The 16,631-nt window shown below is 46.5% G+C and overlaps 1 protein-coding gene across 3 annotated transcripts in view; it reads left to right on the top strand.

Moving 5' to 3' along the window:
• Window positions 1-14,298: 14,298 nt before the first annotated feature.
• MED13L (mediator complex subunit 13 like) overlaps window positions 14,299-16,631 on the top strand; it is a 392,641-nt gene continuing 390,308 nt past the window's right edge. For all 3 annotated transcript variants that reach the window (XM_027862683.1, XM_027862690.1, XM_027862677.1), the window contains exon 1: window positions 14,299-14,446. In XM_027862683.1, the coding sequence (XP_027718484.1) occupies window positions 14,375-14,446 (72 nt within the window). In that variant the 5' untranslated portion in view covers window positions 14,299-14,374. The remainder of the gene's footprint in view (window positions 14,447-16,631) is intronic.

Raw genomic sequence — 16,631 nt, 5'->3', positions numbered from 1 at the left:
ATGCTTTCTAATATTATCGCGGGATTCAAAAACTGTCTTAGATGTTTACTGCCCATTTGACAATTGTGCCTCCTTGAGCCTCAGTTTCTTTATCTGTAAAAATGAGTGAGTTAGCTCCAAATCTAGGACACCAAGTTCCTTACTCTCTCATATCCAGATGCTCATTAACAGGACCTTGCCTTGGCCCACTCCACCACCATGAAATCAATCCATCTGCTATCTCTATGATTTCAAAATGTGGCTCTGTGGTTATTACAGAGGGCAGAAAAGTTGCTGTTCAGGATTGGGAGATGGAAATTCCTCACTAGGAAAATCAAAAAGCTCTTCTAAAAAATTGTTTTAAAGAGTATCTTAGACCCTGAAGCCCTCATCATGGCATGGAGGTGGCCCTAGTTTCTCAGAGTCTGGCCCATTGATACTTGAGTTCTGGCACATCCTATAAAGAAAGGTTGTGAATGTGGTCCATATGGCAGACATCAAAAGGCCAGCACAGCTCATTTCTGAGATACCATCCCAGAAAGGTGGTTGCCATAGGTGATCACTCAATGGAGCATAGGTGTAGAGGTGAAAGTGACCTTAGAGGACATATAGTCCAATCCACCATTTTATTGATAACAAAACTGAAGACTAGAGGGTTCAAGTGATTTGCCCAAGGTCTCCCAGGTTTATATATAAATGGCAGAGAGCCATGTCCTCTAATGCCAAACCCAGTGCTCTTTTTCCTATACCACAATACCTAAATAGGAAAAAGATCTTCTAAGGCACGGAAGGGTTATGATGGCAGAGGGATAGCCCTCACTGATGAAGTAACAGACTTTTGGACCCAGATGCTCATTAATGGGACCTTGCCTAGGCCGACCCTACCAGCACAGAATCAATCAGTATATTATTATCTCTATCATCTTTATGATTTTAAAACATGGCTCTATGGCTATTAGAGTACACTCCAGCTCTCATGAGGGCTTCACTTTGGGTTTGAGAGCTACCTATGAATTTGATACCACATGCCTTTTGTTTTTTCTTTCAAGTTTCCAACTTCAAGTTTTATATAACACTCTCTTTTTAAATCTCCAAAACATGCTATCCAAGCTAAGTGGCATTGGATGGATGAATCCATGTATGGCTGAATTTCTTTGTCTAAGTGAAGTCTATTCAGTTAAATGCACCATTAATGGAAAAGATGAAAAGTCAGTGAAAGTTGAAAAGCTTCCCAGAAGGCTATATTTCTGCCTAAGATGCCAGAGGCCACAAAGGTACAGATTTTCCTCCCTTGTTTTTTAATCTGTGGTTGGGGGAAGGGTCCAAAAGCCAGAATAAGCCAGTTTGCATAGTATATTGGAAAGAACACCACATCTGGAGCTGGAAAGCTCGTGTCATACCTCAGATTTGAGACCTTGGGCAAGTCATTTCCCCTATATCAAGCCTCTGTTTCCACTTCTCGAAAATAAAGGGTGGGGATGAAAAAGTTTAAATTTGAAGGTCTCCTCGAGTTCTGCTAGTCAGAGGCCTAAGTCATCTCCCAGCTCTAACATTCCCTGTTCTAAGGCCCCTCCCAGCTCTGACATTCTCTGTTCTAAGGCCCCTCTCAACTCTGAGATTCTGTGTTTCTAAGATTGTTGTTGTTTGTCCTTCATTCTTGAAGAGGACCATGACTTAAGGAAGGTGATGCCACGACTTGCAAATGAGTTGGATTTAAGGGAGGGAGGGCTGTTCCTAAGATGTGATTTGCCAAGTATCTGCACCTGTCTGCAGCCAAACCTCAGGGGCAACATTAGACAGAGCTGACCTGTATCCTAGAAAGAGCCCTGGAATTTGGGTGAGAAGACTTGGATTCAAATCCTAGTGATGCTATTTACTGTGTACCTAAGACAAGTCATTACCTCATCTGCAAAATGTGGGAAACCTTGGTGACCTCTCAAGACCCTTGCCAGCTCAAAATCTTTTAAATTCAGGTGAATCTTTCTTGCACAACGTGTGTGACCCAATAGCCAAATTAATTTATGACCTGGGGCACTCGAGGAAGTTCCTTCCTTTCAATCTTGCTTTGTCTTTTATAGTCTTTTTCTTCCTCCAAGTAATTTGGATTTGATTGCTTCTTCATGAAATCCCAGTGTCAAGAACGTGTCTAATTTCTGTTTTATGAAGAAGTCTGGAAAGGGTACAAAGGAATGAATCGAGATGCAGAGTCAAAGAAAATCTGTAACGTGATAACTCTATCAAGTGTGCCTGGAAAGATCCCGTATTTCAATTAGTTTTGGAGACATGTTCTCCCATAAACTGACAGCATCTGATTGACAGTGTTCATCTTCCTGGAAAATACAATTTACAAGGACAAGGTGGTGGATTGGGGTTTGCCTTCCCTGAAAAGGTATGTTATATTTCCTTCCTTGCTCACCAAAGTCTGAATCATGGTAGGATTTAGGAGACAGGCTGCCCTGAGGCATTAAATGAGACCCACAAACCAATTAAAACTCCCCACAGAAAATATTTAAAATTTAAAATAATAATAATAACACTTAGCATTTAAATAGCACTTTGCATGTTCAAAGCACTTGATAAACATGGGTTCCAATTCTCCAGGCACCACAGTTTCCTTTGAAGTCAAGGAGAGTTCTGAGCACAGTGGGGAATAAAAAGATACATTGCCAGGAGAAATGGGCCCAATTAGCTAATTGTAACACTTTCATTTTAAAAAAAAATCCAGCTCAGTTACATTTTTTCTCCCCAATCATCTTTTGTTCTTTCTTCTAGACCTCCCAGGCTCGAATCCAGCAGAAACTGTAGCTGCTACATGCTCCTGATGACTGAGCTCTCTACCCTGACAAGTGAGACTTTAATATCTATTAAGGGCAATGGAGAAATCATTCTGGATGGACAATGCCCTGCCTGAGATATCCCCACTGTGCTTTCTCTCCAATTTTGGAAGCTGTCTGCAAGGGCAGGCTTCACTGCCTTCTCCCCAGAGGGCTTGTCAATTCTGCCTTTTAGAGACAGACTACGATATAGCTGGCCTCCAGGAGTCTGGGAACTCCATCCCACTTCTGAACCTTGGGACTCCCAGCCTGCAGCAGAGTAGAATCCTCTTCTTAGCAAACCCTTTATGGCATCACTCTTGGGAGAGTCATTGGAGGTCAGACTCAGATCCCTTTTTGTTTCCAACGGGGTTCATATATCGGGTCCAGATGTGAAGAGGATCTTAGAAATAATTGAGGCAGGATGGTACCATGGAAAGGGAACTTTCTCTGGAGTCAGAGGACCTGGGTTCAAATTCCACTTCTGAGACTTACTGCCAATTCATGTCAAGCCTGGGTCTTGATGTGGGCCTTCCTAAGCATCATTTCCCCTGTATATAAAACAAATGGGTTGAACTAGATGGCCTCTGAGGCCTCTTCTAGACCTTAAATTCTGTGAAAATGATGCCATGAAAAGGGCTTCCTGTAAGTAGCCTGAAGTGAATAAGGTCAGAGGTCAGTCCACTCCCGGGGACAGAGAAATTTGTGGAAGAGTGATGTTGGAGGGCTCACTGCAGCAGCAAAGGCACTGGATTTGGAAGTGAGAAGGCCTGACGTCTAATCCCAGCCTCGGGCAAGCCATTTCTCTCCTTTCAGATTCTGTTTTTCTCATCTGCAAAATTAATTGGTTGAATGAAATATCTCTAAGGTTGCATTTATTCCTTCAACAAACATTTATCAGTTGCCTTCTTTCTGCTAGCCAGTGGGCTGCTCACTAGAGATACAAGGTAAGAAATAGTATCATCTATAAGCTTACATTCTACCAGGGGAAGTTGGGGGATACAGTTCAGTAATTCCATCTCAAAATCCTGTGTTGTACAGACACAACTAGTCATTCCCTCCCCCTTCCCCCCACCCACTTGGGATGCACAAACTTCAGGGTCAGGGGTGGAGACCCTAGCAGACCTGGAAGTGGCTGCTAAGGATGCCTAGGGGTCACACCAGGGAGGAAGTCACCTAGAAGCATCATCACTGGGGAGGAAGTATCTGACAGCTTCTAACTAATTCTTCTGGTTAAGCAAGTGCTAAATGCTGTCCGAGCTTCTACTCAAGGATTGCAGCTCCTTTTTGCACTCTCAAAATATAAGGCCCTGGATCATAGCTCCATTTACCTCAGCCTGATTAAAGATCTGCTAAGATCCAATAACTTGGGACTAAAGGTTGAGGTCTCAGGCAGTGGTATTATTGTCGGGTAGTCTAGTGAGAATTCTGCCCTTCTTTCATCTCTACCATCCCCCACTGCTAGAAAACAGTCCTAACCTGAAGGGTTGGCAGTGGTGGGAAGGGATGTGCTTGTGTGTGTTGCTGGGGGCATGTCCTAGCTGGTCCCATTGGAATTGAGAAAAGAGAGTTTTTCTTTTGTTTCATCTGAGAAGTGACTGATTAGATTATAATGAACTGGCTTGTCAGAGATGCACATGTTATGTAAACAGTGACCTCCTCATAAAAGCACAAATAAAGAAGCACACAAAATGTGCTTTGAGTTATTGGCACAGTTCACATGAAATAAAGTCTGTTCATTGGAAAATCATTTGAAGGGCTTCTTTTTTCCCTCCACAAGCAAGGGCAATATTTACTGAGGGTTTTCAGTAGAAAGAGAAGGAACTTTTAATGTTCAGTAACCAATGTGAAGAGCCCATAGCAAATCCCCCAAACCCAACTTGCTAACATTTACAGAAACTGTTTTGATTAAGTGGGAGGCAGGCTACCAAGGACTCTACAATAACAAAAAAATCAGCAGAGTAAGATCAAGAGACTATAAAGTAAACAATATATGAAGAATGAAATGTAATTTATTTCCTTGGGGAATTGATCTGGGTAGACAACAATGGAGTAGCTCTGTAAGAGGTACTGTATTTCTGTTCCACTCAATCCAATTCAATAAACATTTCTTAAGCACTGGGCACTGTTTACCTATGATCAACAATACCTATCTGCCACCAAATTTCAAAGTTTGAAAACTGGTATTTATTTTAAAATCAATTATCACCCAGTAGAGTCTTAATAATACTAATGATCATAAAACTGTAACTTGTTTATAGAGTGTTTTAAGGCTTATGAAGTGCATCCCTCATTACAACCCTCTGAGCTAGGTAATGTAAATATTATTATTCCCATCTTACAGAAGGGAGTGGTAGCCACAGGCCAGTTTAAGAAGAGAAACTGATGTGTCTTCCATCGTCTTGGCAGAAAGAGCACTGGTAAGTTCAGATGTAACAACAAAAGAAATTATTTTAAAAGAAAAAAAAAAGTACTGTCTCTGGAGTTGGAGGACCTGGGTTCAAATCTCACCTGATACCACCTGTGTGACCTTAGACAAGTCACTTTGGCTGATGGATAACTTGAGTTTGGGTGTTCTGAGTTGCTAATTGAGTTAAAGCCAATTGGGTGTCCATACTAAGTCCAGCACAAATATGGTGAACCCTTGAAGTGGGGGAGCACCAGACTGCTTAGGGAAAAGTGAATTGGACCAGGTAGGAAATAGTCGGGTCAGAGCTTCCATGCTGATTAGGACCACCAGTGGCTGCTATATTTCCAGACTGGGTAAGCATCAAAACCAAACAAAACCAAAACCAAAAGGACAGGTCATTTTATATTGCTGGGGCTCAGTTTCCACATCTGCAAAAATGAACAGGTTAGACTAAATGTGCTCTGTGATCCTTTCTGACTAGCTCTAGATCTACAATCTTACGAATTCAGGTAAAAATTTTAAAACATATACTTATTAAGTGACTATTATTTGAAGGCCAAGATAGTGGGCACTAGTTAGACAAAGATAAAAATGACACAGCTCTTGCCTTCAAGCAGCTTATAAGAGAGAGAGAGACAGAGAGGGAGGGAGGGAGGGAGGGAGAGAGAGAGAGAGAGAGAGAGAGAGAGAGAAATATGGTGTGTGTGTGTAAGGAGTTTATTGAGTATGAAGGTGACATGGTTGGAACTATGTTTCCTGATAATTCACTTTGGTGACCAAATGGAGGATGGACATGTATGCGTTCAAGGAAGTCAGGCAGGGCAGGTATGACACATACGTAGGTACTTATGTTAGAAAGTATGCATGTGATTGAGTAAAGGAGAGAACTAAGCACAGGGAAAATTTGAGGAAGAATATTTTAAATGGGAGGGGATCAGAGGATGCTTTGTGGTGAAGGGGGAGGGGACGGGGTGGCATTTGACCTTGGCCTTAAAGGAAGCTAAGTATTGAGAGTTACAGAGATGAAGAGTTTCGTATATTCCAGGAGAGGAAGTTGTCTTGTGCTAGATGGAGATGAGGAGATGATGTGTTGAGACAGCTTGCTGTTCAGTGAGCCTATGAAGTGCTAGAGCCAAGCACGAGTGATATACAGAGCAAAACAACTAGTATTCTCTGCCTTTGAGGAGTTTCCATTTTATCAGGGTAAACAATATGTGCAAAGATAAAGAAATGCTGAATATATACAAAATAAAGATAACTACAAAGTTATTTTGGGGACAGTCAGTTGATAAGCATTTATTAAGTCCCTACTGTATTCCAGATGCTGTGCTACGGAGTTGAGATAGAAAAAAAAAAGCAGTGCCTGCCCTCAAGGAGCTCACAATCTAATGGAGAATACAACAGATATATACAAAGCAAACTATATATGGGATAAGTAGGAAATTATGAACAGAGAGAAGGCACTAGAATTAAGAGGGATTTGGAAAGGTTTCTGGTAGAAGATGGGATTTTCATTGGGATTTGAAAGAAGCCAGAGAAGCCAGGAGGGAGATCATTCTAGACATTGAGGACAACCAGAGAAAATACCCAGACCGGAGAGATGGGATTGTTAGTGGATGGGCAAGGAGGCCTATGTCACTGGATCCAAGTGTAAGAAGACTGGAAAGGTTTAGGGGAGGGCACAAGGATATGAAGGGCTTTGAACACCAGAGGGTTTTGTATCTGATCCTGGAGGTGATAGGGAGCCACTGGAGTTTATTGAGTATGAAGGTGACAGGTGGAATTGTGCTTCCTGACAATTTACTTTGGTGGCCCAATGGAGGATGGACCGGAGTGGGGAGAGACTTGAGGCAGACAGACCCACTAGCAGCTATCGAAATTTTCCAGGCTTGAGGCCATGCAGGCAGTGATAGCATCAGAAGAAAGAAGGGGAGAGTTGAGAGATGCAAAAGGGCAAATCAACAGGCTTCGGCAAGTGATTGAATATGGGGAGGTGCCGAAGATGACACCTACCTTGGGAGCCTGAAGGATTGGGAGGATGGTGGTGCCCTCAAAGGTAATAGAATGCTTGGAGTGTATGAGGGTGGGGCGAAGACTTAGAGGGGAAGTGGGTACAGTTTTGGATTTGTTGAGTTTAAGATGTCTACTGGACATCCAATTTGAGTTGTCTGAAAGGCAACTGGAGATGGAGGTCAGCAGAGAGCTTAGTCAGGATAGGCAGATTAGTCATGAGCAACAGTGGGGGACAGGCATTAGAACTGGCCTCATTTAGGAGATGGCACCTCATTTAAGCCTTGAAAAAAGTTGGGGATGATAAGAGGCAAAAGTGAGAAGGAAGTGCACTTCCAGGATGAAGGACAGCCTGCAGAAATACATAGAGACGGAAGACGGGAAAACTAGGTACCAGGACCAACGATTAGATAAGTTTGTCTGGAATAGAGAGGAGAGTTCAAGGATAGGGACAATGTGCAAAGCAGCTAAAACGATAGGCTTTCCTTAGATTCTGAAAGGCTTTAAAAACCAAGCGAGTTTGTATTTTATCTTAGAGTCAATTGGGAGCCAATGGAGTTTTTTGAGACGGGATGTGACATGGTCAGGTTCACATTTGAGTAATGTTGATTTGGCAGTTTTATGGAGGATGGACTGGAAAGGGAAGAGATCTGAGGCAGGGAGACCAACCAGAAGGCTGTGTGGCAATAATAGTTCAGCCATGACACAGATGAGAGCCCGAATGAGGATCATCATAGTGTGAGTGGCAAGAAGGTGTAAAAGGGAATAATGTAAAATAAAACAGGTAACACTTTATTAAAAATTTACTCAGCACCAAGCACTGTATGTTAGGTGCTAGGGATATTGAAATAAGAAAACAAGATGGTCTCTATTCTAAAGGAGCTATAGTCTAGAGAAGACATAAGAGAGATAGGACAGGGCAGGGTTAGGTAGCTGGTGGACTGGTGGCCAGTGGTGAACACCACCTGGGCAGTGAGCTGGGCCTTCTCATGATATGGTGGTCAGGTAAGTAATGGGGCTGAAAAGGCAAGTAAGAGCCAGAGTGTGGATTAAATACCAGGCTGAGGAAGTTTGCAGTTTATTGTGGAGGGAATAGGGAGCCACTGAAGACTTCTGGGGAAAAAAGGGAAAACTAATGGATAATGTAGGGCTCACCAGCAGCATTCTGCCAGACCAGCAGGCACCTAAATTTTACCCACAGCGAAGAATTTACTCTTCCTGAGTGTTTCTCACTGTGGATACTTTTAAATAAAATGATTTGTCACAGAACAGTGGGTTTGCAGAGCCTGAGGCTTAGAAGCCATTGAGCTACTGTCCAGAATAACACCTGTGCTCTGGAACAATAAAAGACCTTCTCAGACCTCCTGAGCTCTTGGAGAACACCCACTGGGAAGGGGTGTTGGATTCTCTCTCGAGGGGATGATGCCTCTTGGCTAATGTTACTGCATTTGGGTGTTATCTTCCCCAGGAGTAGCATCAGCCAGGACTGAAGAGGTGGATCAGTTGCCTTCTCACCTGCAGAGACCTCTGTCCAAGTTCCTGATTTAGGCCATGAGTGAAAAGGTACTTGTCTTTATTTAAAAAAAAAAAAAAGAACAACAAAACAAAAAGCTAACACTTGAAGATCTGGCTTAGGCTGAGTGCACAAAAGACCAAAAAAAAAAAAAAAGAGGAGGAAAAAAAAGGGGAGAGGTGTGCTGGCAGAGCCCTGTGTGGGAAGTTGGCATAACACCTTTCTGTGCAGTGCCCAGCTCCAGGCAATATGAGAAGCCTTTCTTTTATGAGCACTAAATTCACACTTATACACCACTGGAGAGGAAAAGTTATAGAATCCACTCTGTGAACTCTGTTGTTGTCTCTTAAAAGTGGTTTTGTTAAACTATAAAGCCAGAGCTGGTTACAGCAAATCCAGACAGGTTACTCATTTCTTGGAGTTGAAAGTAAGCAACTGTTCTTGGGGTCATAGCCTCTGAGAAGAGAAATTCATTTTAAGTGACACTTTTTGCCTCTCTGTGGTCCTAAATGATCTAATTTAGACCATACTTTATGAGTGGGGGAATGGGGGCAAAGAGACGTACTCTTACGTATTCAGCAAGAACTGATGACATCAAGAGAAAAAAATTATTAGAGCCTATTTCATTTAGAAAGAAGCAGGATAGGATAGTGGGTAGAGAGTTGGCTTCTGAGGCTAGAAGACCTCAGTTCACATCCTACAACTTCTCAGCGCCCTAGGCAACCCTCCAAGACTTGGAGTCATAGAGCATGTTTGGCTTTACATTACTAGAGGAGGAAATTTCTCCCTAAATCTCTACGCCAATGAATTTTGGTTATTGCTATATTTTCTTGGTGGGGCTGCCCATGTTACTCATTTCACACTATGGCATATGTATCCAAAATAAGCAATCCACTGTTATGTGTGAAGAATGGCCAAATAAAATAGCAATGGACCCCCTACAGTCAATAGAGCTTCTAAACACACACACACACGCATACACACATATGAACAAACATACATACACATACATGCATACATACATATGAACACACATGCACACACACACAATCATTTGGAGTATTACTTCAATGCATTTTCTTGCAGTTTAGACCCAGTCTTAATGTAACAAAAAGCACCCATGAGTTTCAAGTGACTCTATAACAGGCTTGCAGATAGGCACCTGCTCCAGGCCAGAAATAAGGTCTATTGGTTTTTATTGCATTATCTGTTTTGTCTTGAGAGAGGGGAAGGAGCAATCAGGAAATCTCTGGTACTTAAGGAAGATGCTGTTACCCAGTGAGTGAGCAACTGAATAAATAGAGCAGAACAGCCTTATTCCTTAACTAGCAGAAGGCCATTCCCTCTGTGGGTGCTCAAAACATATTAATTGAATTAGCAAGGAGAAGGAATCAAGCAGTTCAAGTCAGAATGAATCATAGAATTTAAGAGTTCAGAGCAACTCCACAAACATGCAGTCCAAGCCTCTTCATTGCTGCTTGACAAAACTCTCAGCTGCACACCCGATTCCCTGTTTTTTGAAGACCAAGCCCAAACGTAACCTTCTGTCTGAGTCATTTCCTGGTCCCTCTCAGGGGTGGGGAACCTGCAGCCTCGAGGCCACCCCTGCTCCAGCCCCTTGTGTCCTTCCCATACCTCATGTTGGCTTTGTATATGTTTTACCTAACACCTAGACAGGTGCATTAGAATTTAAGTTGAGGGCAGGGGCTGTTTTGTATACCCTGTGCTTAGCAAAGTGCCTGGCACATGGTAGGAACTTAAGAAACACTTGTTAGAATCAGAGAATTTTGCACCTGGTAAAGGTAGTCTTACCCGTTAGTTTCATAGGGGGGAAACTGAAGCCTTACAGAGGTTGTAGGGCTTGTCCAAGGTTGTACACAGTGTGTCTTTCACACACACAGAATCAGTACTAGAATAAAGGCCCTTGACTTTACCATGCTGTCTTTCAGGGGGTGATGTCAGAAAATAATCATAGGACCATAGATTTAGAGGTGGGGCGGGGATCTCAGAGCCCATCTGGTCCAGACCCCTCATTGTAAAGAAGAAGAAACTGAGGCCCAGAGAGGTAAATTGTCTAATTTGTCCACAAAAGGCCTGGAACTCAGGTCCTTGACCTCCTAATCCAACAACATTCTTTTCACTTCACCAGGCTGCCTCATTTATTTCATAGTTTATCTCATCTGATCTTAACAACAACCTCTTAGGAAAGTAAGTGGAAGGAGCATTATCCCCATTATTACAGATGGGAAGACCGACAAGCTTCTGGGTCACCAAGTCAGAAAATATCAGAGGCAGGGTTTGATTTGAACTTGCCTCCTATCTCTACACCCAACCAGTTGGCCCTATCTGCACTCTTCATGCCCAAATACTGTAATACCTTTCTGCTATCCCACCAGTATCTCTGGCATTTAAGACAAGGACAGCATCTCCATGGAAGCTGCTTCTGTTTTCCCTCTCCCCAGTCTTGCCTTTTCCCTCGATCACTATAAAGGCACTCAAAAACCAGTTCTTCCCAGAATAAGAAGCAGAGAATGGAACTTCTGTGTCTTGTCCAAGCAGGGGTGACTCAAATTAGCCAAAGTTTTACAGCGACCTTGAGAACTCTCATCATGCTCATCCTACAAGTGTAGAAACTGAGTCATAAAGAGAGTAGATGATTCATTCAAGGTCACCAGCAGGAGAAGAAGGAAGGCCTGGCTTCCAGCTCTTTCTTTCACTGTTTCCTCCAGGATGATGATGCGGTTCTACCCCTTGGTTTCCTCCCAAGGGCTCTTTCTAGCAAGTACAAGAACCTTGGGCTTTTTATTAGTACACCCCATCTAATTTGGAGTCATAATATCCAAGAATATCTGTGGGGTCATTAGAAATCATCTGGTCCAAGCCCCTTGTTTTACAAATGGGAAAACAAAGTGTGGATGTCTCAGTGCTACCTAGCATTCATTACTCTATTGGAAAAGTGAATATACATATATTAACAAGGGTTATTAAAACCCAATAAAGGAAGCAGGCCACTGATTTTTTTTGGAGGAGTTGGGGAGTCTGAATTTATATTTCATCCATCCCCCAAATCATAAAAGTCAAAACTGAAGGAGACCTTAGAGATCATTTAATTGAACCACCAAGGATGGTGTGATTTGAAATCAGAAGCACCTTCTAGATCAGGGGTGGGGAGTCTATGGCCACAAGGCCAACACATGGCCTTCTAGGTCCTCGGGTGCTGCCTTTTGACCGAGTCCAACTTTCACAGAACAAATCCTTTTATTAAGGGGATTTGTTCTGTGAAGTTTGGATTCAGTCAAAGGGCCGCACTTGAGGACCTAGAGGAGCACGTGTGGGCTCGAGGCCCATAGGTTCCCCATCCCTGTCTAGATCAGCTAGTGATTAGACCCTGAGTCCTCTCCTACACTCACTTTCACTTGTAGCCACTGAGGCCCGGAGAAAGGAAGTACAGTACATTCGGGATCAAATAGTATGGTGCAGTGGATAGGGCACTTGACACTTTGTGACCCTAAGCAAGTCACTTTCCCTTTGTGTGCCTCAGTTTCCTCATCTATGTAAAGTTCTAAATCTAGTTCTAAATCTAGGATCCAACACAATCAATTAATCAATGAATATTTAATAAGCACCTCTGGCCTAGGTACTGGCAATAAAAAGAGAAAAAGGAATCCCTGCCCTCAAAGAACTTACCTTCTAAAATGAAAATATAGAGGTCGATTTGGAAGGGACCCTCTAGACCGTGCAATCCAAAGCGCTCATTTTACAGGCAAGGAAACTGAGGCACACCGAGGAGGAAATTCCTCGATCTAGAGCTGAAGGGGGCCTCGGAGACCATCTAGTCCAATGAGCTCATTTTATAGGTAAGGAAACCGAGGCCTAGGGAGGTGTAACTTGCTCCCTGCAGGTATTTCAGTGGCAGAATTGGAATTCGCACCCAAGTCCTCGGGCGCCCTAGCCACTGCTCTTCCCGCAGCGGTCATTCCAGGGTTTCCTCTCTCCGTCAGTCCCCGGTCCCACATCCCAGCCCAGTGGCACGGGGGGGGGCTGGCTCGCACGTACCGCTGGACAGGCTATCAATAATTTCTTTAGGCAAACGAGGGGGCGAGGGCGGCCGGCACGGGCCGCCCCGGGGGCCTCCTCCCCAGTCCTCCGCTGGCAGCAGGGCGCGGGAGGGACGGGAGGGACGGGGTGCACGCGCTCCCGTGCCCCACGACAGCGAAGCCGGGAGGAGTTGCGAGCGGAGCTCGTCCAGCTCCTGCTCCAGCTCGGCAGCCAGCTCTCCTCCCTCCCTCCATCCCCCCTCCCGCCTCCGCCCCTCCCCTGCCCTCCCCTCGCACCGCCCACGTGACGCCGCGCTGCCCAATGGCGAGGCGAGTCTCGCGGTCGGCGGCCGCCATTGCTGTCAGAGGCGAGAGAGCCAGCGATCCCGGGGAGGAGGGAGGAGGAGGCGGCGGCGGAGCCCGAGCCTGATTGGGGAGGAGGGAGGGAGGGGGGTGGGGGGAGGAAGAGGAAGGAGGGGACGGTGCCGCCGCCGCTGCTGCTGCCGCTGCTTGGTGCTGCTGCTGCTGCTGCCGCTGCGGCTTCACGGCGGCACCCCTGGCGAGTCCACGGCGGCGGAGGACGAGGAGGGCGAGGCTGCGGCGGCCGAGGCGGAGGCCCGCGAGCACGGCCCGGCAGGCGGCGGCGGCGGCGGCGGCGGCGGGGCGGCTCGGCTCGCCTCCTCACACACTCCAGCCCGAGCCTCAGTCTCAGCCTCAGCCTGAGCCCCAGCCTCGCGCGCGCCCTCGCGGCTCCCTCGGCGCGCGCCCCCGCCCGCGCGCGCCCCCGCCGCCCTCCTCCTCCTCCTCGTCGCCCCTCCCCTCCCCTCCGCTCCGCTCCGCTCCGCTCGCGCTGGGATTCCGTGCCCGGCAATAAACAAGGCGGCGGCGGCGGCGGCGGCGGCGGCGGCTGGGGATCCGCCTCGGGGGCGGCCGAGCGCAGCCGGCCCCGCGCAGCGCAGCCAGCCCCGGGAGGGGGCCGGGCCGGGCCGGGCCGGGCGGGCGGACAGCGCCCCCCTGCAGCCGCAGCAGCAGCAGTCACCGCGGCTCCGTCTCCGGCTCCGGCTCCGGCCACCCGCTCCTCCGCCTCTGCCGCTTCTGTCCTTGGCCGACCCGGCCCGGCCCGGCCGAGCCTGCGGGACGGCCGACGAGGCCCGGGCGTCCTGCGCACGAGCCTCGGCCCGCGCTCCCGCGGGGAGTGAGCGCGGGGGTGTCTCGGCTCCCGAGCAGCCCCGCGGACCGTCGGATCGCCCTGGCCTCGGCTCCCCGAGAGGCCGTGCCCGGGAGCCCGGAGCTGCCGCCGCCGCCGTCGTCGTAGCCGTCGCTGCCGCCCCGCCGCCCCGCCCCGGGAGCCGCCGGGACCGAGGCCGATCGGAGCGGGCCATCGGCGGGGGCCGGGACCGAGACGGGAGTCCCCCGCAGCCGCGGCCGTTGCCTCCTGGCCGCCCTCGCCCTCGCCCTCGCCCTCGGAGCTCGCAGCAGCCGCCGCAGCAGCAGCAGCGCCACCCCCGCCGTCGCCGCCGCCGCCTGCCCGGGCGCAGCCGCTTTCCCTGCCGGGGTTGCTTCGGACTCGGTCAGACATGCCCCGCTCTGGCGGCCGGGCTCGGGGAGGATCATGACTGCGGCAGCGAACTGGGTGGCGAACGGGGCGAGCCTGGAGGACTGCCACTCCAACCTCTTCTCGCTGGTGAGTCGGGGCCCGGGGTCCGGGGGTGGGGGGAGGCTCGGGGCCGCCCCCCGCGCCCGGCAACTTTGTCCGCTTGCACCCGCGGCGGCGGCCCCGGGCTTTCAACGCCTCGGCTGCGGGACCGTTCGTGGTCGCCCCTCCCTCCCGTCGCGTCTCTCCCCTTCGGCTTCCCTCGCGACTCTGTTCTCTATCTCTCCCTGTCTCCCGCTTTAATCGTCTCCCTCCTTGGATCGCTTCCAGTGTTTATTTTGCTCTTTAAAATCATTTGTCGTGAGCGTGTCTTCCTGAAGCAGCTCCATTGATTTGCATGTGAAAGTCTCGTAGCCGGGGATCCGGGGTCACACTTTCCGGGCGGACCATTCGTTGCATATTTTTTCCCCTTTTATTTTCTTCTTCTTCTTCTAAATTTAAAGCCGTCACCCGTGTCTAGGATAGGCAGCTTTTTTTTTTTCCGCTTCCTTTTCTGCTCTGTGTGTGTGTGTGTGTGTGTGTGTGTGTGTTAATTTCAGCCCGAATTACTTCGCAATTTTCAGCGAAAACACTTCATTTGAATGTGATTGTGTCAGTGAGGAATAACCCTCCGAGCGAGCTCTTGTGATTGTAAACATAAACAGCTGGCTCTGGGCTGCTTCCTACTCCTTTTAGATCTCTAAAGCCATTTGCCCCGACCAGTCCGAAAGCGGAGGAAGCCTCCTCCCCCTCCCCTTCCCTTCATTTAAAAAACGTTTCCCCAGCACCGCCTGAAATCCACAGACGTGCCCTCCTGGGCGGTTTGATGACATCGCTTTTATCCTCCTCCTCCTCCTCCCTCCTGGTAATAGACAACTTTTACTTCGAATTCAGATTGCTCGGCTTATTCTGGGAATCGTGATGGAGTCAATTGTTCTCATTGAACCAGGGCCCCCAAACTATAACATTAAATTAATCAAAATAAAAACGTATACCGCGGCAGCAACTATTTCCTGGCTCTTAATGACATTTGGTGGTAAATGTCATCTTTGCTTTATTGAGCTGTATCCCAAAGTCCTGAAAGCGATCACATTATTGAAGCTTGCATTTATGCTAATAATTGCAGTGCATGGTTTTTCAATGTGTGCTTTGTGCATAGATTATTATGTGTATAGCTATGTGCTTGTGGTGCTAGCATGAATTTGTTTAAATATTGAGAAAAGCTTTGTAAACAGAACTGAGAAGGCAGCATTTAATTGTGGAATTAGCTGAACAGTTTATTTCACTGATGTTTTTTAAAAAGCTTACTTTAAGTTGTGCAGTTTCTGGGGCTCTGAACGTTGGAGGGCACACATTTTTGGAAATCCTTTTTTTTGTGACCTATGTGCTGCTGATAGTAGCATCATCTCTTAATCCTTGTTTACTCTGGATAAATAATTTAGTGTTTAGAATGTAATTAGTGACACTTAATTATGGGTAGCATAGATTTTTTTTTTCTTTGAGCCTCTAAGCTGAGAAATGTACATTCTGATCAGCCTTTTCAAGTGAAGGTGCTATTTTGTTTTTAAAAGACAGTTTGTAAATTTATCTTCAAATCAGCACAAACAACTTCTCCAGGTAAAGTGTCTCTTTAAATCTATAGTAGTAATGGAATAGAAGCATTGGCACCGTAGTTCATATTAATTTTCAAAAAACGTTCCGTTCTTATTCTAATACATAAATTGAAAATTGCATTTGTAAGAAATTATTATGAAAACTGGATTCAATGTTAATTCCTGCTCTTAGAATTACATATTAATATAGCTTTTTAAAGTAGTCTATTAAATAGCCCAGAAAATGAAGGTGGTGATTGACAGGAGTATACACCTCCTTCCTCTCCGTCCCCCAGTATATTAATTAGCATCTGTCAGGTAGAGACCTTCATAGATTAGTAAATTTGTTGATTAAGTGGGAATTAAAATGTTTTGGTTTAGTTAACTGGTGACCACATTGACACATTTACAGGTAATTAAAATAGCCCAGTAGACCCGTGTCAGTGGATGGTGATCCTACAAACTGCCATGTGTCATGCTGACTGGTTACAGCTTTTGTTTGTGGTGAATTTACAGTGTTACATTGTATTTTTCTAACCTGGACCATGTTGATGCTGTCCAATTTTAAAATTGGTATAATCACTAGGATACAGCTAGTTTTCTCTAGTTTACAATTTACTCTTTTTAAAAGTCTGATGGAAGAA

The sequence above is a fragment of the Vombatus ursinus genome, unplaced genomic scaffold, assembly GCF_900497805.2.
Source record: "Vombatus ursinus unplaced genomic scaffold, bare-nosed wombat genome assembly UNPS02001287.1, whole genome shotgun sequence".
Lineage (NCBI taxonomy): Eukaryota > Metazoa > Chordata > Mammalia > Diprotodontia > Vombatidae > Vombatus > Vombatus ursinus.
This window is presented reverse-complemented; position numbering and strand designations above follow the sequence as displayed.